Source organism: Mauremys mutica, chromosome 1, assembly GCF_020497125.1.
Source record: "Mauremys mutica isolate MM-2020 ecotype Southern chromosome 1, ASM2049712v1, whole genome shotgun sequence".
NCBI lineage: Eukaryota > Metazoa > Chordata > Testudines > Geoemydidae > Mauremys > Mauremys mutica.
Window position 1 is genome coordinate 235,014,899 of NC_059072.1, and position 24,911 is coordinate 235,039,809.

The 24,911-nt window shown below is 42.5% G+C and overlaps 1 protein-coding gene across 4 annotated transcripts in view; it reads right to left on the bottom strand.

Annotated features, from left to right (window-relative positions):
• The window catches only part of STS (steroid sulfatase), a 184,596-nt gene that overhangs the window by 142,216 nt on the left and 17,469 nt on the right, over positions 1-24,911 (bottom strand). For 2 of the 4 annotated variants that reach the window (XM_045000095.1, XM_045000016.1), the window contains one exon: positions 24,526-24,623. Coding sequence is in view for 2 of the 4 variants with exons in the window: in XM_044999950.1 (XP_044855885.1) it covers positions 14,618-14,649 (32 nt within the window). In the remaining 2 variants the exon portion in view is untranslated. Of the gene's footprint in view, positions 1-14,617; positions 14,777-24,525; positions 24,624-24,911 lie in introns of those variants that run through there. The other 2 variants (XM_044999950.1, XM_045000137.1) reach the window with 1 other exon arrangement.

Consider the following 24,911-nt stretch of genomic DNA (forward strand, 5'->3'; position numbering starts at 1 on the left):
CTCTCAATCCTTATCTAAACATTTCTGTCTTGTTAGCAAACAGAAAGACTATTGAGCAATTCTTCTAGCTAGAAGCATTGACCTTTGTTAATAGTTGACCTGGTTGCCTCAGTTTGTGGTCAGATAAGAAATCTTGCCTGTAGCAAAAATTTTACAGGGTTTTAAGACAACATAGAAAATCTCCAGTTCCTCTGTTTCTACAGGGGCCTCACATGATAGGGCACTATCTTTTCCCCATAAACCCAGCTGAATCAGATAAGTGACTTACATCCTTCATCTCACTGAGCTCTACCTCTGTTGTTTCCTTAACAGAGGCACAATCCCAATTGAAAGCAGATAGCTAATAGCTAAAAGTGATTTCCATAGGCTCTGGATCTTCTATTGGAAACAAAGATTCTGTCCCAGCTCTCCCTCTAAGTCCACAAAATACACCACAATGGACCGTACAGTAGTACAGGCATAGTTGGTAATAATGTCTATTAAGTCACTCCTCCCTTCTCAATATAGACCCTGTTTTCAGTTGCTTATATCTTTGCCAAACTCTAACTATTCAGTCTGAAATTTTCCATGCTGCATGTCTGCCTCAGGCTGAATATTTTGTGAAAGCTGCAGCTAAAATGGTTGTGCCATTTCACAGAATTAGGCTAGTGAAAAATACATTGTTTTGCACATGCTAAAAAATTCTGGCAGCCTTTTCTTTGGATGATATTTGCCAGGGGGTGCCTTTGTGTCAGGGGAGACACAGGGGCATCGAAACAGGAGGAGCAAGAGGGCCATGGCCACATCACTTTTAAAAGTGGGACAGCTATGCCCTTCCGCTTTGTTCCTGCCTTCAGAATGAGCGACGGGGAGAGAGGAGGCGGAGAGGAGCGAGTGGTGGGCAGAGTCTAGGGGGAAGAGTAGGGCTGAGAAGAGATGGAACAAGGATAGGGCTTTGGGGGAAGAGGCAGAGCAGGAGCAGGAAGAGGTGGAACGAGGGCAGGGCCTCAGGGGAAGAGGCAGAATGGGTTCATTATTAGTGTTCATTAATGAGCCTTGGGGGAAGAGGCGGAATGCAGGCAGGGCCTGGGGGGAAGGGCAGAATGGGGGCAGGGCCACAGTCCAGGCACCAGTGACCTCCTCACTTCTAGGGAGCTTCAGGCTCTCCTGGGTGTAGCCTCCCCCCAAAAAACCCTCACGCGCTGCCTATGCATTGAACTTATTCCAGCCCAGGGCTGAGCAGGACTTTTCGTGCAGTTGCAGCTCTGGCCTGAGGTGGGCCATGCCAGGTCTGGGCACTATAACAGAGAACAGGGAGCCTGTCTTTGCTGTGTTCACAATTGCCACCCTGCTGGGTCCATTCTGCAAAGACGAGGCACTTGTCATATATCAGGCCTGGTCTACACTAGGCGTTTAAATCGGTTTTAGGAGCGTAAAACCGATTTAACGCCAAAACCGTCCACACTAGGAGGCACCTTATATCGATTTTAATGGCTCTTTAAACCGGTTTCTGTACTCCTCCCTAACGAGAGGAGTAACGCTAGTATCGGTATTAACATATCGGATTAGGGTTAGTGTGGACGCTGATCGACGGTATTGGCCTCCGGGAGCTATCCCACAGTGCACCAGTGACCGCTCTGGACCGCAATCTGAACTCGGATGCAGTGGTCAGGTAAACAGGAAAAGCCCCGCGAACTTTTGAATATTTCCTGTTTGCCCAGCGTGGAGCTCCGATCAGCACGGGTGGCGATGCAGTCCGAAATCAAAATAAAAAAAAGAGCTCCCACATGGACCATGCGGATGTGATCGCTGTAAGGGCAGGCAAATCCGTTCTATCCGTTCTATCAGCGCTCCGTTACAGAAGATGAAATTCAGAATCCTTTTTTAAAAATCTCCAGACAGACGCCATAGCAGGGACTCAGCGCACTGCAGCGTGACAAGCGTAACGGAAAGCCAAAGAATCAAATGGATGCGCATGGACTGGAGGACTGAAGCTATCCCACAGTTCCTGCAGCCTCCTAAAATTATTTGCATTCTTGGCTGAGCTCCAAATGCTTCTAGGGTCAAACACAGTGTCCGCGGGTCAGGGCATAGCTTGGCAATCTACTCACCCACCCCCCACCCACCCCCAGAAGCGAAAGGTAAAACAATCCTCTGACTCTTTTACATGTCACCCTATCTTTACTGAATGCTGCAGATAGACGCGATAGTGCAGCACTCAACACCAACATCCTTGCTCCCCCCCCCCGCCATGGGCGGCTGATGGTACAAAAGGATGGAAATCCATTCTCATCATCAGCATAAGCTGATCGTACAAAAAGATGGAAATCCATCCTCATCATCAGCCTCAGCTGATGGTACAAAAGGACTGGTAACCGTCCTCGTCATCAGCCTATTGGCCCTAATTTTTTCTGGTGGATGGATGGTGCAATATGGCTGGTAACCATCCTCATCATAGCAACAGGGGGCTGAGCTCCATCAGCCCCCACCCTTCATGTGTAAAGAAAAGATTGTTGCCCCTGGACTAGCAGTGGGATGCTGGGCTTCTCTCCTACACACTGCTTAATGTCCTGTCTGGACTATTATAGCAGCTGGAGGCTGCCTTCCACTCATTTCTCACTAACAAGTCAGTGTGTCTTATTCCTGCATTCTTTATTAATTCATCACACAAGTGGGGGGACAATGCTACGGTAGCCAAGAAAGGCTGGGGGAAGAACGGAATCAACAGGTGGGGTTGTTACAGGAGCACCCCCTGTGAATAGCATACAGATAATAATTTCTGCTGGCTCTGACACAGAGCAGGTGGTTCTCTAGCACACTTGCCTATATTAGGCAGCACTGATTCTATTTTTAGATACCAAAAAGGAGGGATTGACTCAGGGAGTCATTCCCAATTTTTGCTTTTGCGCCCCTGGCTGATCGGCCAGGGGCACTTATGACAGCAGCCAATGGTACAAAACGATGGAAGGTGCAATATGGCTAGTAACCACTCTTGGCTTTTGCGCCCCTGGCTGATTGACCAGGGGCACTAGCAGCAAATGGTACAAAAGGACTGGTAGCCATGATCATCCTCAGTTCCAATTTATGGAAGGGTTTGGATGGTGCAATATGGCTAGTAACCATCTCTGCTGTCATGCAAAAGCAAAAGCATGCTTCTGTGTAGCGCTGCTGAATCGCCTCTGTGAGCGGCATCTAGTACACATACGGTGAGAGTCACAAACGGCAAAAAAAGCTCCATGATTGCCATGCTATGGCATCTGCCAGGGCAATCCAGGGGAAAAAGGCGCGAAATGCTTGTCTGCCGTTGCTTTCCCAGACGAAGGAGTGACTGACGACATTTACCCAGAACCACCCGCGACAATGATTTTTGCCCCATCAGGCACTGGGATCTCAACCCGGAAGTTCCAAGGGGCGGGGGAGGCTGCGGGAACTATGGGATAGCTAGGGAATAGCTACCCACAGTGCAACGCTCCAGAAATCGACGCTAGCCACGGACCATGGACGCACACCACCGATTTAATGTGCTTAGTATGGCCGCGCTCCACCCGATTTTATAAATTCTGTTTTACAAAACCGGTTTATGCAAATTCGGAATAATCCCGTAGTGTAGACGTACCCACAAATGAAGGAGGGACAAGGGCCAGACATGGTGGGAGAGAATAAATTGGGACAAGTAACTTGAGGAGGAGGGAGAAACTAGAACTAAAGGAGGGAAAGAGGGTTGGTAGACAAGGGACTCTGAGACCAGCTGGTCAAGAAGACTGGCATTGGGAACCAGGGACTGGATGGAAGATGGAGAGTCAGTGGATGATGGAAAGACAGGTTGAACAAGGAACCATCAGGGGAGACTGTGACTGGCTAGGCAGAGATAAGGGCTGGGAATCTGTGTGGCAGGGGGAAAGGAGAACAATCTAATAAGGAACAAGAAAAGAACTAGAACTGGTTGTGCAAACAGACTGGGGCAAGAAGTAAATGGGGATGGGGAACATGGATGTGGGGAAGAGAAGGGGTTACAGGAAGTTGGGGGTGGAACAAGGTTCCAGGAGGAGGGACTGGGATTGGCTGGGCAAAGAGAATAAGATAAGAAGCCTGGGAGACTGGGAATAATTAGGTGAGGAGAATGGGTCTGGGGTGAGGAGCCAGGGGGGAGAGACAGGACTGGACCGTGGACAGGTTGGAGGGGATGCTGCAGAAAAGTTTGTGCCCACTAGATCGACTTCCCTTCAGTGTCTGGAATGGAACCCAAGATTACTGAGTCTCACCATTTCTCTGTTGTCAGCAAGTATCTGTGAAACCAACTGGCAAGTATATGTCTCATTCCCCTCTAGTGTTTGTCCACATATAGGATGAAAACCTAATACTGCTATCAATTACTCTAGTAACTTGTCTGGCAGAGGTCTGCATAGTGTATCTAAAAGTTCCTCTGGATGGCCCATGTGGGTGTAAATATGATTTTTTTTCAGTTTGCTTTTAAAAAAGCATCTAGGAAATTACACACAAAAAACTATGTTACAAGAACATTATTAATGTTGCAAAAGCAAGCATTCAAAAGTTAGGATACACCAGAATTAAGCTTCCCTGTGCAACCTTAATTTGCTACTTTTGTACATATGCGTATGATACAGTTTTTAGTCACAAGGTCACATGCTAATTTTCCCCCTAAACAGCAAACAGTAGGTAAGACCATATTTTTAACCTCCAAAGCATGACAGAATCTTGCTAGAATTGGAACAGATGGTTCTAGGGAGTGCAGATATTGTAAAGTTTGAATATTAGTCCACTAAGTCATCTCCTCTGGGAATTACCATAATTTTTCATGCTAGCTGTAAAATTTAGTAGCCACTCTCTAACGTCACAAGGAACCCTGCTGAAAGACAACTCAATATCACTTTAACAATTTAGGGGGCACAGCCTAATTCTGGACTACTCTGTTCGGCTTGACGCTTGAATGTGTTGCTCTGCAGGTGAAACTACTGTGACATGTTCAGAAATATAAGTTGAAGGAACAAGATAAACATAAAAACTCTGCAAATCATTCAAGCTGCAGCAATCAGCTAAACATTATTTATCCTGTTTGATTTTCCACTCTTGTGTAACTACTCTTATGATATTAAAATCCAGACGTGTGCTTGCAGCACTAACAGAAACATCGTTTTATATGAAATCAAGCATATCAGGGTATGTTTTGACAACTTTCACAAACACTAAATTTCAAAGGTTTAAGCTAATTGAAAAAAGACAAGCCTGTATTTTAGTTAGAATATATGATCCAGAACAAGAAAGCCTTTTTGAACCTCTGGTGAGGCATTTAGCCAACAGTGAACAGGACAAAGGTGTTGTTAATGAAAATCCCAATATCGACAGTATTTTGGTTTCCAGTATCAAAGTAGTACAATAAATGGAGGCTGTAACTTAGAAGCTGGCTGATCACTATCTTTCATATCTTTATTTCAGTAAGATCTTGAGTCTGGATAGAAACATAAAACAGTAAATTATATAATACAGTAAAACAATGTATAATATTTTAAACTGATAAGATTGTAACTTTCAACATGAAACTCTAACCTCTTCTACTACGAGTATCATGTAGCCTCTTCATACCCTTATTTTTTAAATATAGTCTATAAGAAAGAGCTGGTGATAGCTGTTCCCTTAAAAATATTTCTAGAGCATCTTCCTTTGTACATTTTCTAGAAGTCCCAATTTGGCTGATACCAGCCTGTAGAATCTGTCCCTGGTGAGGACAGCCTCAGCCATTGTCTTGGTTCTCTGATTGTTCAGATATATAACCACCATGGTGCTGCAATGTCTATGTCTCATCACTGCAGGGATAGCTGTCTGAATACACTCCTCAGCTACTCTCCTGACCAGGGCTTACTTTCTGCTCCTGATGATATCTGTGGTCCTTGCAGTGAGAGCAAATGAACATAAACACTCATTCAACCAGTCCCAGTAATAGCAGCCTCCACCTCTCTTTGGAAAAGGAGCAGGAAAAAGAAAGACAGATGTGGGTGGAAAACGGAAGAAATACATTATGGTCAAGAAGATGAGGGAGCCACTGGCAGCCACTGAAGAAAAAAGGGTAAGAAGCCACTGGGGAAGCAATGAGAATGGAAGGAAAGGTCTTGGGAGTGGGGGGAGAAAGGGAAGCCTTGAAGGAGAAGGAGGAGGTATGAGATAGCTTTGGTGGGGTAAGAATGCTAAAGCATTTTTTTCAATTAAGGCAAGAATCCAAAAGGACAAACATTGAAAGGTTTTGTTTATATTTTTCCAAGAAAAAATATCTAGGATCTAATCCTGCATTGCCTTGTATATTCATTTACACCTGTATAAAATGGGTGTAACACACTACTATTCTGAGTCAATGGTGTTTTAATTTAAGCCCACTTTTGCACAGTGTACATGGAAACACCAGTGCAGAATAAGGCCTCAAAATCCACTAGAATGCATAGACAACTGTCCAGTGGATGGTGGAACTAATCTCTCACACATTCCTGGTTTATAAGGAGAATTGCCCCTTGTAACGCTTTTCAGATATCGGCAAGTATGCCTATGATATCTAGACATTCAAATACTACAGCGATATACACTATGGCAATGCCAATAAATTAATTTGAAGTTGATCAATTCTAGTATGGGAAAGGGGTTCTTTGTGTGTTGGAATAAAAGTGGTGCCTGTTAAGTTTGAGACTTCAATAGAAACTCACATAACCAAAAGAACACACCTGCTTCAGCTCAGCAATAAACAGTTGGAGTAAAATCCTGGCCCCATTGAAGTCAATGTGATTAGGATTTCACCCATGTTAGTCTCCCTTAGAAAGACAGTCTGGGCTGCTGTAATCCCATACTTTTAAAAAAGGTAAAATATTAAGGTGGATGGTTCATTTACAGAAGACTACAGAACATTACAGCATGAGAAAGACATAAAGATAAGACCGAGTAAGAATACAGATAATTTGTAGTATCTGAGAATAGGTAATTTAACTGGATAAATTAAAGGGTGAGGAAGGCTGGCCAGCAAGTAGGATACTATTCTTGGATTTGAGATGCCTTGTTTCATGTGCATGCCCTGCCACACACTTCCTGTGTAATTCTGGGCAAGTCACTTAGCCTCTCTGTGCCTCAGTTCCTCGTCTATAAAATGGGAATAATAGAAATTCTCTACTTCACAGGGGTATTTTTCAGCAATGGAGGCCATATAAGAACCTAAGATAGATAGTATCAAACACTGGATTTCTATTTATTTGAAACTGTAATGTTAATATAATCAAATTAAACAGTCTTTAATGGAAATATAAGAATTTCAAATAGTTAAAAAAAAATTCAGCCAAATATAATTTTTACATTTTAAAAAAAAACAGTATTCATCTAAATGTTACCTTTTTTCATAATTCACGTTACTGCTTTCAGAATTATAGATTTCATTTCACACACATAAATTTCTTTTTCTAACAAACTCTAATGTATAGACATGCATATGCATAGCTGTTTTTACTTCACATGGCTCTACCAAACATTTCTTTTCATTACAAATGTTCTGTCTTCTGCACAATATATTTTGATACCTCATGCAGAAGCTGAAGATTTGTCCTGTTCCTCTTAACAAAATTAGAAGTGTGCCCAGTTTTCTCACCAATTAGCTCCTTGTCATCAACTTGATTATTATAGGAACAGGCAGCAGCTGTAGCTACAATTGCTACAAAAAACCCTTCACACACACAATCTTCCTACGGTTTTATTCAGTTTAAGTGATTTATCTCTAAACGATTCCTTTCGTATAAAAATCTGCAGAATCCTTTGATAAAATGTTTTACATGCTTTCTACTGGGAGGTTTGCTAAAAACAAACAATATTCAAAAATATTCTGTGATATACATGAATAGTATGCCAAAAGTGATTTTAACTGTTTAGTAGGGTGCTAGTATTTCAATATGAAGTTTTAACAGCCACAAAAAAGATGTCACTGTAAGCAAAACACACTTAATCCAGATGATTCTGCAAAAACAAAATTCCTCATTGTGTATTGGAAAAAAAAATGGAAGTTTTGGAATCACAACAAAACAGAATAGTAGGAGCATACTGTATATTATTAATAATAATTTCTGACATTAATTTAAAGCTTATTCATTCTTTACAGATTAGCCATGTCTGCTACATCTTTTGCTATGTCACATGACAAGTAAAGAACCATAGTCATTATCTTCTGACACGGTACAAAGAATGTTGTTATTCTATAAACTAGGCAAATACAATTTAGATGGGGCTACTATAAGGTGGGTGCATAACTGGCTGGATAACCGTACTCAGAGAGTAGTTATTAATGGTTCCCAATCCTGCTGGAAAGGTATTACAAGTGGAGTTCCGCAGGGGTCTGTTTTTGGGACCGGCTCTGTTCAATATCTTCATCAACGACTTAGATATTGATATAGAAAGTACGCTTATTAAGTTTGCAGATGATACCAAACTGGGAGGGATTGCAAATGCTTTGGAGGACAGGGTCATAATTAAAAATGATCTGGACAAATTGGAGAAATGGTCTGAGGTAAACAGGATGAAGTTTAACAAAGACAAATGCAAAGTGCTCCACTTAGGAAGAAAAAATCAGTTTCACACATACAAAATGGGAAGAGACTGTCTAGGAAGGAGTATGGCAGAAAGGGATCTAGGGGTTATAGTGGACCACAAGCTAAATATGAGTCAACAGTGTGATGCTGTTGCAAAAAAAGCAAATGTGATTCTGGGATGCAAACACAGGCGTGCTATGAGCAAGACATGAGAAGTCATTCTTCCACTCTACTCTGCGCTGATTAGGCCTCAACTGGAGTATTGTGTCCAGTTCTGGGCACCGCATTTCAGGAAAGACGTGGAGAAATTGGAGAGGGTCCAGAGAAGAGCAACAAGAATGATTAAAGGTCTTAAGAACATGACCTGTGAAGGAAGGCTGAAAGAATTGGGTTTGTTTAGTTTGGAAAAGAGAAGACTGAGAGGGGACATGATAGCAGTTTTCAGGTATCTAAAAGGGTGTCATCAGGAGGAGGGAGAAAACTTGTTCACCTTAGCCTCTAAGGATAGAACAAGAAGCAATGGGCTTAAACTGCAGCAAAGGAGGTTTAAGTTGGACATTAGGAAAAAGTTCCTGTCAGGGTGGTTAAACACTGGAATAAACTGCCTAGGGAGATTGTGGAATCTCCATCTCTGGAGATATTTAAGAGTAGGTTAGATAAATGTCTATCAGGGATGGTCTAGACAGTATTTGGTCCTGCCATGAGGGCAGGGGACTGGACTCGATGATCTCTCGAGGTCCCTTCCAGTCCTAGAATCTATGAATCTATTTCTGTTTCACTCTAGAGCCTCTGCTTAGATGCTTTTTCAACTCTCTAATGATAAGCTATCTTCTTTGTATATAAAAAAAAGCAGTCCCCACCTTCCCAATCCTTATTTAATAAGGATTATTACATATTATTAAAGTCTGGTGAACTCATGAGTCAACATATGTATAGCAGGAAAGGCACGCACTTTGTAACTTCTGTAAGCAGCGCTTATTGCATACACTGTATCCGTCTTGCATTTCTCCATTCCACCCCACAAGCTCCCTGGGAGCCATCCTCTCATCCCTCTCTATTTCAGAGACTCTCTGAAACTCCCCCAAACAATCTCTCCCCACCCACTAAGGGTTCTGTTGGCCCCCATACTCCCCCCACAGCAGGGTCTCCCAATCTCTAGAGCCCTGCAAATCTGCGGGTATCCACTTTATATCCGTGGAACATTTCTGTGGATACCAACGCGGATGCGGATACAAAGGGCTCTGACTGTAAGAGCAGGCGGGCAGCTGTGAGGAACCACAGAGCGGATCCTCAACTTGTCCTGGGCAGAGGGCCTGGGGGGCAGGGACGGGGTCTGTTCGGGTCCCATGCCCAGGGTAGGTGGAGGGGCTGCCATGGCTCCCCACAGCTGCCAGCGCGTCTCTTCCCGACCGGGCTCTGGGTGCGGGGGGTTCCTTGGAACCTCAGCCCAGCCCCTGGTGTAGAGCCCTGCAAATCCGCGGATATCTGCGGATGTGGATAGCCACAGATTATTTTTGCAGATTGCGGATCGGATGTGGATGTATTCACACAGGGCTCTACCAACTTCCACTCACGAGGGCTTCTTGTGTTCCTCATGTCCTTTTTCCCCCACATCAGTGTTTCCCAAGTACTCACCTAGGGGTTCTGTGTATTCCCCACAGCAAGGTCCCCCATTCTCCCTAGCATGTCAGAGGCTCTGCTCCTGCCCCCTTCTCTCCTTCCCACCATGCACTCTGTGTTACCTGTCAGCTCTGTGTTCTTGGGAACCAGGGCACAGTACCCAGCCTGTCTGACTTCCAAAAAATTCCCCCCAGCCTCTGCTGGAACCAAATCCAGTCAGAAGACTTACAAAAAGCAATAAAAAGGCAGTGGGAGACATACTTAAACCCCTGGGATACAGAAGACAGGATTAGGGAAACTCCCCTAGCCTCATTTGCATAGAAGATGGGACAAGGAGGCATCTCCATTAGCATACAGAATGGAGAGCAGAGATTCCAAGGCAAGAACCGCACTGAACTCTGGGACCGGAAACACAGGGAAGCACTGCATGATGGGGGAGCTCTGCTTCAGATGTTAATGAACCAATGCCTGCACACACCCAGCTCAGTAGTTATCAGACCCATTTTAATAATAAATCCTTTATTGGTATTCAAAATAGTGAAGCTCCTTAATTGCATTGTGAGCTCCCTCCAAGGAACACTGCTCAAAGCCAGGAATGATCAGATCCCATGGTCTAGCATGAACAAAACAACTTTGGTATTCTCCCTTCTTTACACATAAACAAATCTAGTGTTCTCCCTTGAACCACTGTTTCTCGACAAACCCCCCTACCCATGCTCAAGTAAGTGTTCTGATGCCTGGATCCAAAATCTGCATCAGTTCCATTGGCACTTCATTTTCTCCTGACTGATCATGCTGGGGGCTCTGCCTGTCTCCAGCACTCAGTACCCTTAGCTACCACAACCACCTGGGAACCCCGATCGATTCAAGCTTCATGGAGTGGTGAGAACCCAGCTCTCTCTCTCTCTAGGTACAGCCTTTTGACCCTGACTTGTGGGATCAGTTATAGTTTTCTAAACCTGACTTTTATAATCAAATTTAAGTTAAATTTAATATTATATCTGTTTTGTTTGTTTGTCTCCCCTATGGTTATTACCTGGCAATAAATAACTTTAATGATTAAGCTGGTTGTAGCTCCTCATACTTTGATGATTAAGCTCCTGTACCTAAGCTAAAAGATCCCTGCAGGGGTTTGCTCATCAAGTGGGTTATCAGAATAATTGTAACATGAAAGTGGGGCTAGAGACGTGCTGAACCTGGGACATATGAGGGTGACAGCTTGGAAGTGCTATTCGACCCAGCCTACTGAGTCCAGGGAAATATAAGGGGTCAGCTTGGGAGTGCTGATTAACCCAGTCCTCTCAGATGCACTCTGTTAATGTATATGTATGTTTGTGTCTGATTCTGGGGCTGAAGAACCCAGCCCTGGGGAACCTAGGTCCTGTAGGATAGCTCCACTGGGAGGGAACTTGCAGTAGGGAGAAGTAGAGCTCCATATGAAAACACAAGTGACACAAGCAGTACGTTGATAGAAGTACAGAATCTCCCACCCCGAAAAGAAAGCCTAATAAATGAGCATACCCCAAAGTAATGGGCAAAGCTGGTAACATGTGTGTTTCTCCTTTTTCTCCCCTCACCCTCCCCAAAGCTTTCTTCCAACTGGTTTAGGGTGGACGGACAGATGCAGTACCCCCTCTCACAACCATAGAGCATACTTCAGGAGGCAGGATGAATAGAAGGGAGGGACATGTCTGAATGAATGAAGCCTTCTTTCCTGTCCCTATTAGCTGAGCACTGCCCCACACTGTTATGTGGCTCCTAGCAGGGGAATTAATCAGTTCTGTTTAGGGTGGGGTAATTATGTTTTAGGGGCCTCTGTAAAATTATTGCAATGGTATTTGGGTGCCTAACCTGAAAATCCCACTGAGCACCTATTTGCATCTGTAGGTGTTCAAATACCTTTGAAGATCTGGCCCTAAATCATTAAGAATTGAGTCAAGAGGCTTTCTCCCATTGTGACACAGAAGTCTTGTAAGATGATGCAAAAACATGTTGCTTCTTCCACCAGGAGCAGCAAACTGCAATTTAATCAAATATGTTCAAAGACCTGACACTTCCAGCAGATCCAAATTCTCAAAAAATTTATCATGATGTCACTCTAAAAAGGCTAGGTCATGTCAATTTCCTCAAAACACATACATCATGACAGAAAAGAGATCCTGAGGGTGTAGATCCATGGTCTTGGTTTGTGCCTCTCTCTTTTAAACTCTTTATGGGGCTTCCAAGAAGGTGCATCTCTGCACAAATTTCTGTTTATTAAAATAATAACCCATCTTTAAATGTTGATGGAAAAGAGCAGAAGGGAAAATTAACATCCACATCAGCAAAAAGGGTTGTGAGTTCAATCCTTGAGGAGGCCACTTAGGGATCTGGGGCAAAAATTGGTCTTGCTAGTGAAGGCAGGGGGCCGGACTCGATGACCTTTTCAAGGTCCCTTCCAGTTCTAGGCAATTGGTATGGGCAGGGAGGGATAGCTCAGTGGTTTGAGCACTGGCCTGCTAAACCCAGGGTTGTGAGTTCAATCCGGGGGGGGAGCACTTAGGGATCTGTGGAAAAAAATTGGTCCTGCTAGTGAAGGGAGGGGGCTGGACTCAATGACCTTTCAAGATCCCTTCCAGGTCTAAGAGATTGGTATATCTCCAATTATTACCTTTAACATAGAGAGATGTTTAGAAAACCCTTAAGGAAAAACATCTAATTTTAGATAATAAAGTTTATTGTGTTTATAAATTCTACCAACTCCATAACAGAACAGCCACTTAGGGCAGAATGGAAGGTAGAGGGCTAAAATATAGTGCTGGCTTTCGTGGTCTGAAGAGCCCATGGCCAACGATCCCGTCCCTCCCTACGCTAATCCCAACATTCATTAAAAAAAAGTGTACAGCTTTTTTCATTTCAGAGAAAGTCTTCAAAATGCAAGTCAGTGACAAGGGCTGAAACTCTGTCAAAACAAAGCTCATAGGTTTTCATGAACCTTGCTCACAACTGCTCCTAGGTAGTCTTTGGGGTCTGTGACGACCACAGTTGTAGGTCTCCTGATATTATATTCTTTTATTTCTCCCACATCCAACCAATTCATTAGAATGGAGTATGCTACTCAGTTCGTCACAGTGACCTGGTGAAATGACCATTTAATGGCTGCCCTGCGTCATCAGAGTGGTGCACAGCAGCAACAGTGTATTGGTAAATCTGGCCCCAAATCTTTTGAGATAGCTAAGATGATGTTCTGTGTTAAAAAGTTGTGGCTGCATTCATTTGATCTCATCTGTAGGATTCTCTTGCGAAAGTTTCCAGGATTTTTTTTCCAGATAGGGTCTACTACTATTTAGAATTGTGCTGTGATAACACCCAAAGGTCCCCAACATGTCACCACTGTACAAGGTACTGTACAAAAACAGAGAAAGAGACAGTCCCTGTCCTGAAGAGCTGACAGCCTAATGTAGGATAAGACACAACAAGTGAGTTTAACAAATAACACAGTTTTAAATTAGCATAGTGGCAGATTTTGTCAACCTAACCCATGCTGAGTAGTATATTCTGTGAATAGCCCCATAGAAACCTCAGATTAAGGGACTGCACATCATGAGTATGGGTTGCAGATTTTCTCCCCAAATGAAATGTTTAATCTCCAAGCTATACAGCAATGCATTCATCTCTGATGAATACTCAGAGTGGTTAGACAAAGGGGACTAAACTCTGGGTCTGCCCAGTGGGTGTCCTAACCACTGGACTATCGAGTAATTCTCTCTCTCTCTCTCTGTGACCTAATGACTATTTAATAAAGTATCCACAGTGGAATAGTCACTTGGCACACTCATGAACAAGAGGAAAAAAATGACTCTAAAGTCCAGTGGTGGGAGGTGGGAGACCCAGGATCCAATCCCCTTGCTCCAAGCACTCTTTCATTAGTTGTCCACAGTGGAACAGCTTCATGGGAGAGGCTGAGGCAGTCCCACAACAGTATATCTATAATCCAGTGGTCAGAGTACTCTACTGATAAGCGAGAGACCCCTTTTCAAATATGTTCTCCCCTCTGCCTGAGGGAATTAAACCTGGATCTCCCACATGAGTGCTCTAACCACTGACCTAAAAGTTATAAGATAAGCATTACAACCTCCTCCTTCCATGGCTGTTTCATGTGGAGCAAGGCAGGCACCTAACTCATTTCTGCAAAAAAAAGCTATTTAGGTGCCTTGGCTGGTTCTCATTTGTGGATCTCTAGAAGAGATAGGTGCCTAAGTCCAGCTTTGAGGGAGGTGCCTATCACTCTGGCAGGGTCAGGGTTTACCACACACCCCTCTCATTGGCTTCTCCCCTTGGATAGCTTAAGCAGCTCACTGTCATGAGTGGATGTGAACAGTCTGACCTAGTGAGCAAGCTGGGTCAAATACCAATGGGACAGAGTCCAAGACATGCCAGAGGGCAAAACCAAGAGTCAGGAAAGGTTAGCTTACCAGGAGATCAGCAGTGGAAGCAGGTAGCACATGGGTGACAGGCCTAAGCAGAGAGAACCCAGCTGCACGAACACCTTCCTATGCTTGTGCTTGGTTTAAATAGAAGTTGTGAACCAACCAGGCTCCCCCGAGTTCTATCAATCTGATTGCAGGACTGAAGTCCTCTCTGTCAGAATTCAGCTTCTAGCAAGCTGAATTCTGACAGAGCAATCATTGGGTGGCAGGTTGGAACTTGCTAGCTAGGGTTGCCAATTTTGGTTGGACGTATTCCTGGAGGTTTCCTCACATGACATAATCTTTCATTAAAGATTAATCTTCAATTCCTGGAAACTCCAGGACAATCCTGCAGGGTTGGCAATCTTATTGCTACCCCCTGAGAGCACTGTGGACCAGGCTTCAAGGACCTGATGTTTCCCACTTAGCATGCTGGCTTTTCCGTATTGTACTCTGAGGTGCCTATATCTCCCCATTCCCTGTACAGGGTGCCTAGGCACCTAACTCAGGCAGTATGCATAGCAGTGGTGTACCTGTGATTTTTCTAGGTGCCTAAAAGTTAGGTACTGTGATGCTCATTGTTGCAATGCTCAAGTCTCTTTGTGGATATGCGCCAAAAACCCAACTTTTCTGGAGCAAGGGAAGAGCAGGAAGGGAATAGTGCCTCTGTGAGGAATGATTCCTTCCCTGCACTGCTCCTGGAGTTAACAGCAAAATAAAAATGTAATCTTTTATTTTTTAAAAATAGGTTAGTTCATGCTATTAACATTTAAAGAACAATGGAAACCATCCTGCAAACCATTACACACATGTGTAAAGTTACTCATGTTGCATCAGGACTGGGCCCATAAATAGCACATAAAACCATGGAGAATCTTGAAAGTCAGACATGAGTAATGGAAACTACGTTTGGAAATGGATGGTTGTGGCCTTACACTATGGAGAGCATCCAAACAGGAAGGAAATATAGTATTTTACATACCTTGAAAAAAACATAAGCACACAGAAAAAAAGACTGAAGAACTACACAGTGCTTATATAGAGAAGGTTGCTTATAAAACATATCATAGTAAAGGAGAAAAATATCCTGAAGGTGTGCCAGAAGAGGAGCAAAACCATTAAAAAAAACAAAAAACAGGAATGTCTGGCTATTAACTGGGTTTTGTTCACATCTAATAGAATAATCATATTTTAAAGAAAAATAAGTTTCAGTAAATGCACAGTAGGAACCATTGAGTTACTCCCTTTAACATCAAGGAAGAGAATGAATTATGAATATGTTTAACCAGGCAAAACATTTGAGGAACACAACTGAAACATAATAGGATTAGACAACAACAAAGTATTAAAAAGAATGATCTCTGAAATAGCAATGCATTCTGCAAGTTAAAAAAAAAATCTGCTGAAGATACAAGAGAGGCCAAATATGTTCTGCAGAACCTGACAGAAATAAGTCTTGAATAAACAGTGTAAACAGAAGGCTCTTTAGTTAGAACAATACAGAAAAACTGAAAGCCAAGCCATGATGTGTCAGGTGTTTTTTTGTGGCACTTATAGATAGAAATCCAGCTGCTTGTGTCTCTTCTTTTAGGAAGTTAGGTGGAGAATGTAGGAAATCTTTAAATTCCTGAGGAGTGTCAAGAAACTGTCCTCCCTTAATATATAAAGGTTAACTCAATAGGGTCCCACACAGCAGAACGAGCCTCGTTTTTCATTAGATGATCATATTTATTTCACTTCCTTTCCTTATGAATGTTTCTACACCAAAGCTTAGGCATTTAAAAAAAAAAAAGCTGACTGTTCTGAAAAGACACCTTTTCCATTGTCTTGCTTTCCCTTAGTATTATTTTTTTTTTTTTGCTGGAAGCTGAGCAGTTTCTCAATAATTGCTCTTGGGGTCTCATTATCTGGACTGAAATACTCTGTGGGTGTGTTTGAATTCAACAACTAGGGAATTTTTATCTTTTTTCAAAATATCCTTAAATGAGTTTTGGACAAAGGAAATTATATTTTCACCTTCCTTCTGTGTTCTCAGGGACACCAGCTATGTTTAAGAGAGTACTCCTATTTTCTAAGTCTTCAGATTTATCAAGGAGAAAGTCCACATCCCTGTACAGGTCCTTCTTACAATTTCCAGCACTATTAATCCCATGCTGTTCAGCTTCTGACATCCTTTTATCTTTTCTAAAACACCTAGCATTAATTGTGGATGGGGCTCTTCTTATGCAGCTGTGTGCCACTTTTATGTAACTCCTATTGTATGATGGCCTTTAATCTCCTTAACTAGTACTTCTGTATCTGCCCTGGTCTCCACTGCTAAAAAAAGGTGTTTTTTTCCCTTAAACCTGGGAGTAACTAATATGCATGAGCTATCTTGTGGTAAAAATACAGAGAAGACTAGGCACCTACTTTCACCGTGAGGTAAACCATGGGGAAAACTGCCATATAATTAGAACCCTGCCAAATTCACAGTCCATTTTGGTCAACTTCACAGTAATAGGATTTTTAAAATAATAAATTTAACGATTTTTGCTATTTAAATCTGAAATTTCATGGTGTTGTAACGGTAGGGGTCCTAAATAAAAAAGGAGTTGTGGCGGGGGTCGCAAGGTTATTGTAGGGGAAGTTGTGGTAATGTTACCCTTACTTCTGCAGTGCTGCTGGCAGTGGCGCTGCCTTCAGAGCTGGGCAGCTGGAGAGTGTCAGCTACTGGCTGGAATCCCCTAAAATAACCTTGTGAGCCCCCCTACAACTCCCTTTTGGGTCAGGACCCCCAATTTGAGAAATGCTCGTCTCCTCCATGAAATCTTTATAGTATAGGGCACTGGTCCCCAACCTTTTTGTGGCCAGTAGCACATTCATGTTTTCAGAAGAGTGTGGCGGGCGCCAACAATTTTTCAAGGCTTATTTTGTATTTGTACATCATATTTAATATTCTTCCCACTCTGGGTTGAAATAATACATACGTTGTCTCTTATTTGAGCCACTCATTTTGGAGCAAAATGTTAAAAAAATAATAAATTGCAAAGCACAAGAAAACAGCAGTATCAGTACAGGAAGAATACTCACATACAGGGCCGGCTCCAGGCACCAGTGGAGCAAGCAGGTGCCTGTGTCAGCACATGCTACGGGGCAGCATTCGGTCCATTCTGCAGAGGCCGAGCGTTTTTGGGGGTTTTTTGGCGGCAGTTCTGGGCAGTGCAGTGAGAAGCCTGAGAGAAGCTGCACAGCCTGCAACCCCGGAGTACTCTGTCCCCAGCAGGTGTGGGGCCCTGGCATCTCTCCCCTGCTGGGCACTAGGTGGGCCCTGCGCCTGCCGGGGACAGAGAATACCGGTGCCTGCAGCCCTGGAGTTCTCTATGCCCAGCAGGCGCGGGGCCGTGGCTTCTCTGCAGCTCCGGAGTTCTCTGTGCCTGGCAGGCGCGGGGCTGCGGCTTCTCTTCTTGAAGCTGTGGCTCCGTGCCTGCCGGGGACAGAGAGCACCGGTGCCCGCAGCCCTGGAGTTCTCTGTCCCCGGCAGGCGCGGGGCCGGAAGAAGCCACAGCCCTGCGCCTGCTGGGGACAGAGAGCACCAGCGCCCGCAGCCCTGGAGTTCTCTGTCCCTGGCAGGCGCGGGCCGTGGCTTCTTTCCCCTGCTGAGCACTAGGCGGGCGCACATAAATGCCCCAACGGGCGCCATGGCGCCCGTGAGCACCACGTTGGGGACCACTTGTATAGGGTAAAAGCACACAAAAGACCAGATTTCATGGTGGGAGATCAGATTTCCCGTGGCCCGTGAATTTGGTAGGGTTCTACCTATAACCCCTCTGGGTTGATGTTGGCAAGTTTACCGTGCAGTAAAAGTAAAATGCCTAATCTTAACTGTGTTTTCATTTCAGTATAGCTCAGATGTATTAGTTATTCCAGAGTAAAATGTAAACCTTTTTTAGCAATGAAGACAAATCCTCTGTCTCCATTTGCATGTCAGCAAGTGCAGGGGTGATCATCGAATCATTGAAATGTAGGACTGAAAGGGACCTCAAGAGGTCATCAAGTCCAGCGCTCTGAGCTAAGGTAGGACCAATAAACCTAGATCAGCACAGACAGGTGTTTGTTCAACCTTTACTTAAAAACATCCAATGAATGTGATTCCACAATCTCTCTTGTAACTCTATTCCAGACCTTAAATAACCTTATAGCTAGAAAGTTTTTTCCTAATATCTAATATAAATCTCCATGCTGTAGATTAAGCCTATTCTTCTCCTACCTTCAATGGACATGGAGAAAAAGTGATCCCCCCGTTCTCTTTATAGTAGCCCATAACATATTTGAAGACTATTATCTGATTCCCACCTCCGTATTCTTTTCTCAAGACTAAACATCCCCAGTTTTTTAAACCTTTCCTCATAGATCAGGTTTTCAAACCTTTCAACATTTTGTTGCTTTCCACTTGATTCTCGCCAATTTGTTTACATTTTTCCTAAAGAGTGGCTCTCAGGACTGAACACAGACCTCTAGCTCAGTGGTTCTCAACCTTTCCAGATTACTGTACCCCTTTCAGGAATCTGATTTGTCTTGCAAACCCCCAAGTTATATCTCATTTAAAATTATTGAATACAAAATCAGACATAAAAATACAAAAGTGTCATAGCACACTATTACTGAAAAATGGCTTACTTTCTCATTTTACCATATAATTACAAAATAAATCAATTGGAATATAAATATTGTACTTACCTTTCAGTTTATAGTATATAGAGCACAATAAAAAAAACATTGTATGAAATTTTAGTTTGTACTGACTTCACTAGTACTTTTAAATGTAGCCTGTTATAAAACTAGGCAAATATCTTGGGGAGTTGATGTACCCCTTGGAAGACCTCTGTGTACCTTGGTGGGCACGCGTACCCCTGGTTGAGAACCACTGCTCTAGCTGAGGCCTCACCTGTGCTGAGTAGAGCACGGCAATAAAGTTCTGTGTCTTACATACGACACTACTGTTAATACATCCCAGAGTTATTAGTCTCTTTCGCAACTGCATCAAAGTGTTGACTCATATTCAATTTGTGATCCACATAACCCCCAGATCCTTTTCAAGTACTACCACCTAGCCATCTATTCCCCATTTGGTAGTTGTGCATTTGATTTTTCCTTCTGAAGTGAAGTACCTTGCACTTGTCTTTATTGAATTTCATCTTGTTGACTTCAGATCAATTCTCCAATTTGTCAAGGTTATTTTGAATTCTAATCCTGTCCTCCAAAGTGCTTTCAACCCCTCCCACCTTGATGTAATCTGCAAATTTTATAAATATACACCAGAGCAATAAGAGGAAGAAAAACCTTTTCATTTTACTGACTTTTTCCCACTTTTAATTAAACAGAATTCCTTAATAGTGGGGATTCATTACGTAGTTTCTACTAGTCATGATATCTACTTTTTTAGATTGTGTGTGTGTGTTTGTGGGGGCGGGGGTTACTGCAGCAATAGTGGTTTGACTGGCTGAGTTAATGGAGTTTTGCTAATATCTTAAAAAGGAGTCAAGAAGTTTGCATCTACAGTGCAGCTTGCATCCTGCTAACACTCTGCCAATAATAGAGCTGGACAGAACTTATTTTTAAGACAGTATTTTTTTTTGTTTATGCCATAATTTTGAGAATTTCATAAACTTTCAACCTGGTTAGGCCACTACTTTTACTGATTCTTCAATAATGTTTATGAGATGGGCCTTTGATTCTCCTTAATGAATATTATACAGCTGTACATGTGATTCTATATGGTCAGAATGACCCCACAAATTCCTTTCCTTCTCTTGTCTCAGTTTGACTTGGCCCAAATACGTGCTATGAGTATGTGCCCAGTGACCGTGCCCCATTTGCAAGTGATGGATTGTTCTGTCTGGTTTGTGCATGTTAAACAGCTGGCCCAAATAGGCAATGCAGGGGAGCTTGTTTGGGTTGGTGGCAGTTACCATGGACATAATCTGAGGAATAGCATATTTGAGCCTTTACAATTATGTCCAGGTGCATCCAGGTGCTATGGATGGATATTGTCCTATGGTTCCTCTCATCCCATCTTTTCATAAGTCTAAATGCTCTATTATGTCTTCCACTGTCTGCCTCACATCTTTTCCTCCCTCCTCTGACTTTGGACATGGTCACTGGGAAAGTATTAACTGTCTAGTTTTTCTCATTTATGATGCTGTTTGGGACACAGAATGTTTTATATGATGACACAAATTTGCCCTCCCTCCCAAATTTTTCAGAAATGATACCCCTTGGTGCAACCCAGTGAAAATTCCATGGTGGGCACATATTTCTGGGTACATCCATCTAGGCAGAGCCAATTCACTAGCTATTTCTCTGCACTCTTTGAAAATGCTCTAAAGGCACTCTGTGCCTGATTTCAAGGGCACAAACTCCCAATTTAGATACACAAAGCTTTTGAAAATATAGCCCTAAATGTATAAAACTTTGAGGAAGGGAACAGGGAAGGTTAACTTAATAGAAGAGACAGTTGGCAGTAATTTATATAACTAAATTCTGAGTTTTAAATCTTTAGTATTGCCAGCCCCAATCCCTCAATCACGAGTCAGGCCCACAAAAATCACAAGATTTAAAAAGAATAGTATTTTTTGTGTCTTTTTAATTGTCATCTAGGATTTGAACCTTTACTGTTCATGTTTTTCCAGCCTTTCTCTGCAACCATTTGTGCCAGCGTCAAGAAAGAAAGAAAGAAAGAAAGCAGAGATGAGTGTCTTATATATTCAAATGACTTCAAGACATGAGCTAATAAGTAAAACATCAAATACCAAGAGACTCATGATAAAGTTGTGAGGTTTTTTTCTCCTTTTGACTTTTGACTTTTTCTCCTTTTGACAAGTATTAACAGCTGTATGTTTTACTGTTGCTACCACTATTTTTACAAAGATAATCAATACAAAAGAAAGATTAGTAAAAAGAGGGGAAAAATCACACGTGCATGTGTAATTATATATACACACATATATACATAAGCTGAAGATGTCGTCTTAGTTTAAGTTTTGCCTGAAGGCAATGTATCATAAGAATTTGCTATAAAAAGATTTAAAGGACTTTTCCCACCTTGGTTATTGTAGTTAAGGACAGTTTGTTGGGGATATTTCTTGTTTAAAAAAATCCAAATTAAAAAAACAAAAGACAAATAACTAATGCATAAAAGTTCTGCTCCTCTCTGTAACATGCTGCTGGGGATACCCAGAGGTGTTGGCCTCTATGTTACCTCTCTCCCTCAGCAAAAGTGAGTTTTGCTGGTGATTAGACTGCGTGTCAGCTGCCTACCACACCAGTCTGTCTTCAATACCAACAAACTCCTCAAGGCTCTCCCAGCCCAAACCTTGCCTAGCAGATAACAATCTGTAAACTCTAGCCCTCAAGCTCCACAGATGTGTTTCTCTGGACTGTCCAGCCCATACCACTGTGCCTTCAAAGAGGATATTAAATTTGCTGCTCTGTTAATTTAACCAGGATAAATACACCCTTCCCTTCAAACACAACACTGAACTGATTTATAATAAAAGTAAAACAAGTTTATTAACAAAACAACATTGATTAAATGATACCAAGTAAAAGAGATAAAGCTAGAGCTGGTTACAAGCAAATAAAAGTGAAAAAGCATCTAAAAGACTAAAACTTAATCTAGCTAGAACAGTCTTTGCTCAAGATGGTTTTTCTCATACCCAGTTTCCTTTCAAGTTCTTTACTAACTGGCCTGGCCACAACTCATTTCAGAGATCAAATTGCTTGATTTCTTTGTCCACTAAGGTGAAGGGTAAAGATGGAATCTTTCTCTGTTCCTTATATCCCCAAGGGGAATGTCTTTGGCCTTGACTACACTTGCAAGTTAGAGTGCATTAAATCAGCCCCGGGCGACCTAACTCCTGAAATGGCCACACTTGCAAGGCATGTAGAGTGCCTGGACTCTGCAGCTGGAGCGCTCCTGGTAATCCACCTTCACGAGAAGCATAAGTGGACGACGTCAGTGTGGACGACGTGTTGCATTACTCTGCTGTGATTGGCCTCTGGAAATGTCTAATAATCCCTTGAAGTCAATTGGCCACTCTTCTCATTGTTTTGAACTCGGTTGCAGACATGCGGATATCCCCTTTCAAAACTCCATTTCTGACAGCCGGCATGCTTATCTGCTCCAGGACAAAGCAAACCTTTACTGTGGAATGCTGCTGTGTTTGTGCGTGTGTGTGTGTGTGAGAGAGAGAGAGAGGCAGGGGTGGGGGCTGATGTCGGGGTTTCCCCCTTCCCTCTGCCTCTGTCTGAACTTACAGGACAACATGCTGACACACTCTCTGCCACCCAAAACACAGTCTCTCCCCGCACATACACACAATATACTCCCTGTCACACTCCACCCACCACTTCTCTTCCCCTCCTCCCCGATTTGAAAAGCACGCTGCAGCCACTTGCACAGTGGGATAGCTACCACAATGCACTGCTCTCGGTGGCGTTGCAAGAGCTGCTAACGTGTTCACACCACTGCGCTTGCAGCGGACAGTGTAAACACACGGCAGCGTTTTTCCGGCTGCGGTCTCCAAGAGCTGGTTTAACTCAAAGCACTCTACATCTGCAAGTGTAGCCATGCCCTTTGTCTTACAAATCAGGAATGTCTCCTGGGGATTCAGGCTCCTGTGTCTCTCTGGGGTGCAGGAGCCATGTTAGTTCTCTGTCTTTCGAATTCAGGATCAGATAACCCCTGTTTACTGTTAATACATACATCGAGGTAAACCCACATTTGTTTATCTAGGACAGACCTGTTTATCACCTTTACCTGGGCTAGACTGTCTGGCCTTAAGTGTGTTTTAGTAACATCATACAGAGGGAATTCATAACTTCACATATAATCATTAACACATGCATTTTACAATCATATTAGTAACCAGTGTGTTATTAGCTTTCATGTGATATCTCACAAGGCATAGTTTGTACAAATATTATTGCAATAGTGTGTAATGGGTGAGTACAGGGTTACTGCAGGGCATACTTTCCATTGCTGCTCCTCTAGTCACACCCATGCCAGTTCTCTGTCTCCATTATTTCCATCAGTGGATATTTTCCACAATACATGGCCTTAATTTTCATTAGCCTAAGTAAACCTGAGGGCATATGGGATTATTGAAGAAAGAGTCTAACTTTAATAACTTATGTAATTGTATGTATATATGTATGTAATTTAAATAATTAAATTTCTCAGTCTCATGTATTTCCTCCATTGAAACAATGGGCTTGCATTAGCTTACATTACACAACATAGCCCACTCACTCAGAGTCAGCAAAGCTACTTTAAAACCACAGGTTTGTTAAAGAGCTTATTTTACAACTCTTTAGCAGCCCAGCAGCTTTTGAGTCTTTAAACAGAATTTCTAATCAAAATTACACATTCTTTTAATATTACTTTTTTGAACACGCCAGGGTTTAAGTGTTGAGGGGGAAAAAAAATTACACTGCAGCACAGCAGGGAAACAGTGTAACTCGGGGTCTCACCACTTTCTCACTGGTTCCTACTGCTTTCAGAAACCAGACAATGTTTTATGTTCTTTTTAACCCATTCTAGGCAGGAAACTTCATAGCACATTACAGTACTGTACTCACGCAGTGCATTCTCATGTTACAATCTTAGTTTGTCATTATGGTTGCCAGATTATCTTTTGTAGATTTGGCTTATCAGAGCCTTTCACCAACCACCTTCCTTTTTTTTTGTTATAAAATATAAACTGCTTCACTTTACTGAGGAAAATAAGACATTTTGGTACATTATTATTATTAATTTATTAAGTGCCAAGATGTGCTTATGGCTGCATAAAACTGAAAAAAAAGATAGCAGTCCCTTGTTCCAAAGAGCTTACAATATAAGTACATAAGAGAGACATTTGAAAAAGATACTTTACCTCACGTCAGGCTGTTTCACTTTCTGCCTCCAGATTTCAAACAAGCTGGCTGCATGCACTTATCACCACTATATGGGTGGAAAGTCCACTCCCATTAACTGTAGGAATGACAGAGGGGGGAAGGAAAAGGAACCATTTGTTCTTGGCATACAGCCCCTATAGATAAAACAGTGTAAAAAAGACTATACAATCTCTTTCTTTTAAATCTCTCTCTCTCTCTCTCTCTCTCTCTCTCTCTCTCTCTCTATATATATATATACATATACACATACATAATATTATACATAAAGAAACAAAGGCAAACAAATTATCATAGTCCCAGTGTATGCAAAGATAAGCTTAAAAGAAATAATGTAGTTTAAACCTTCCAATTGTACTGGATCAAC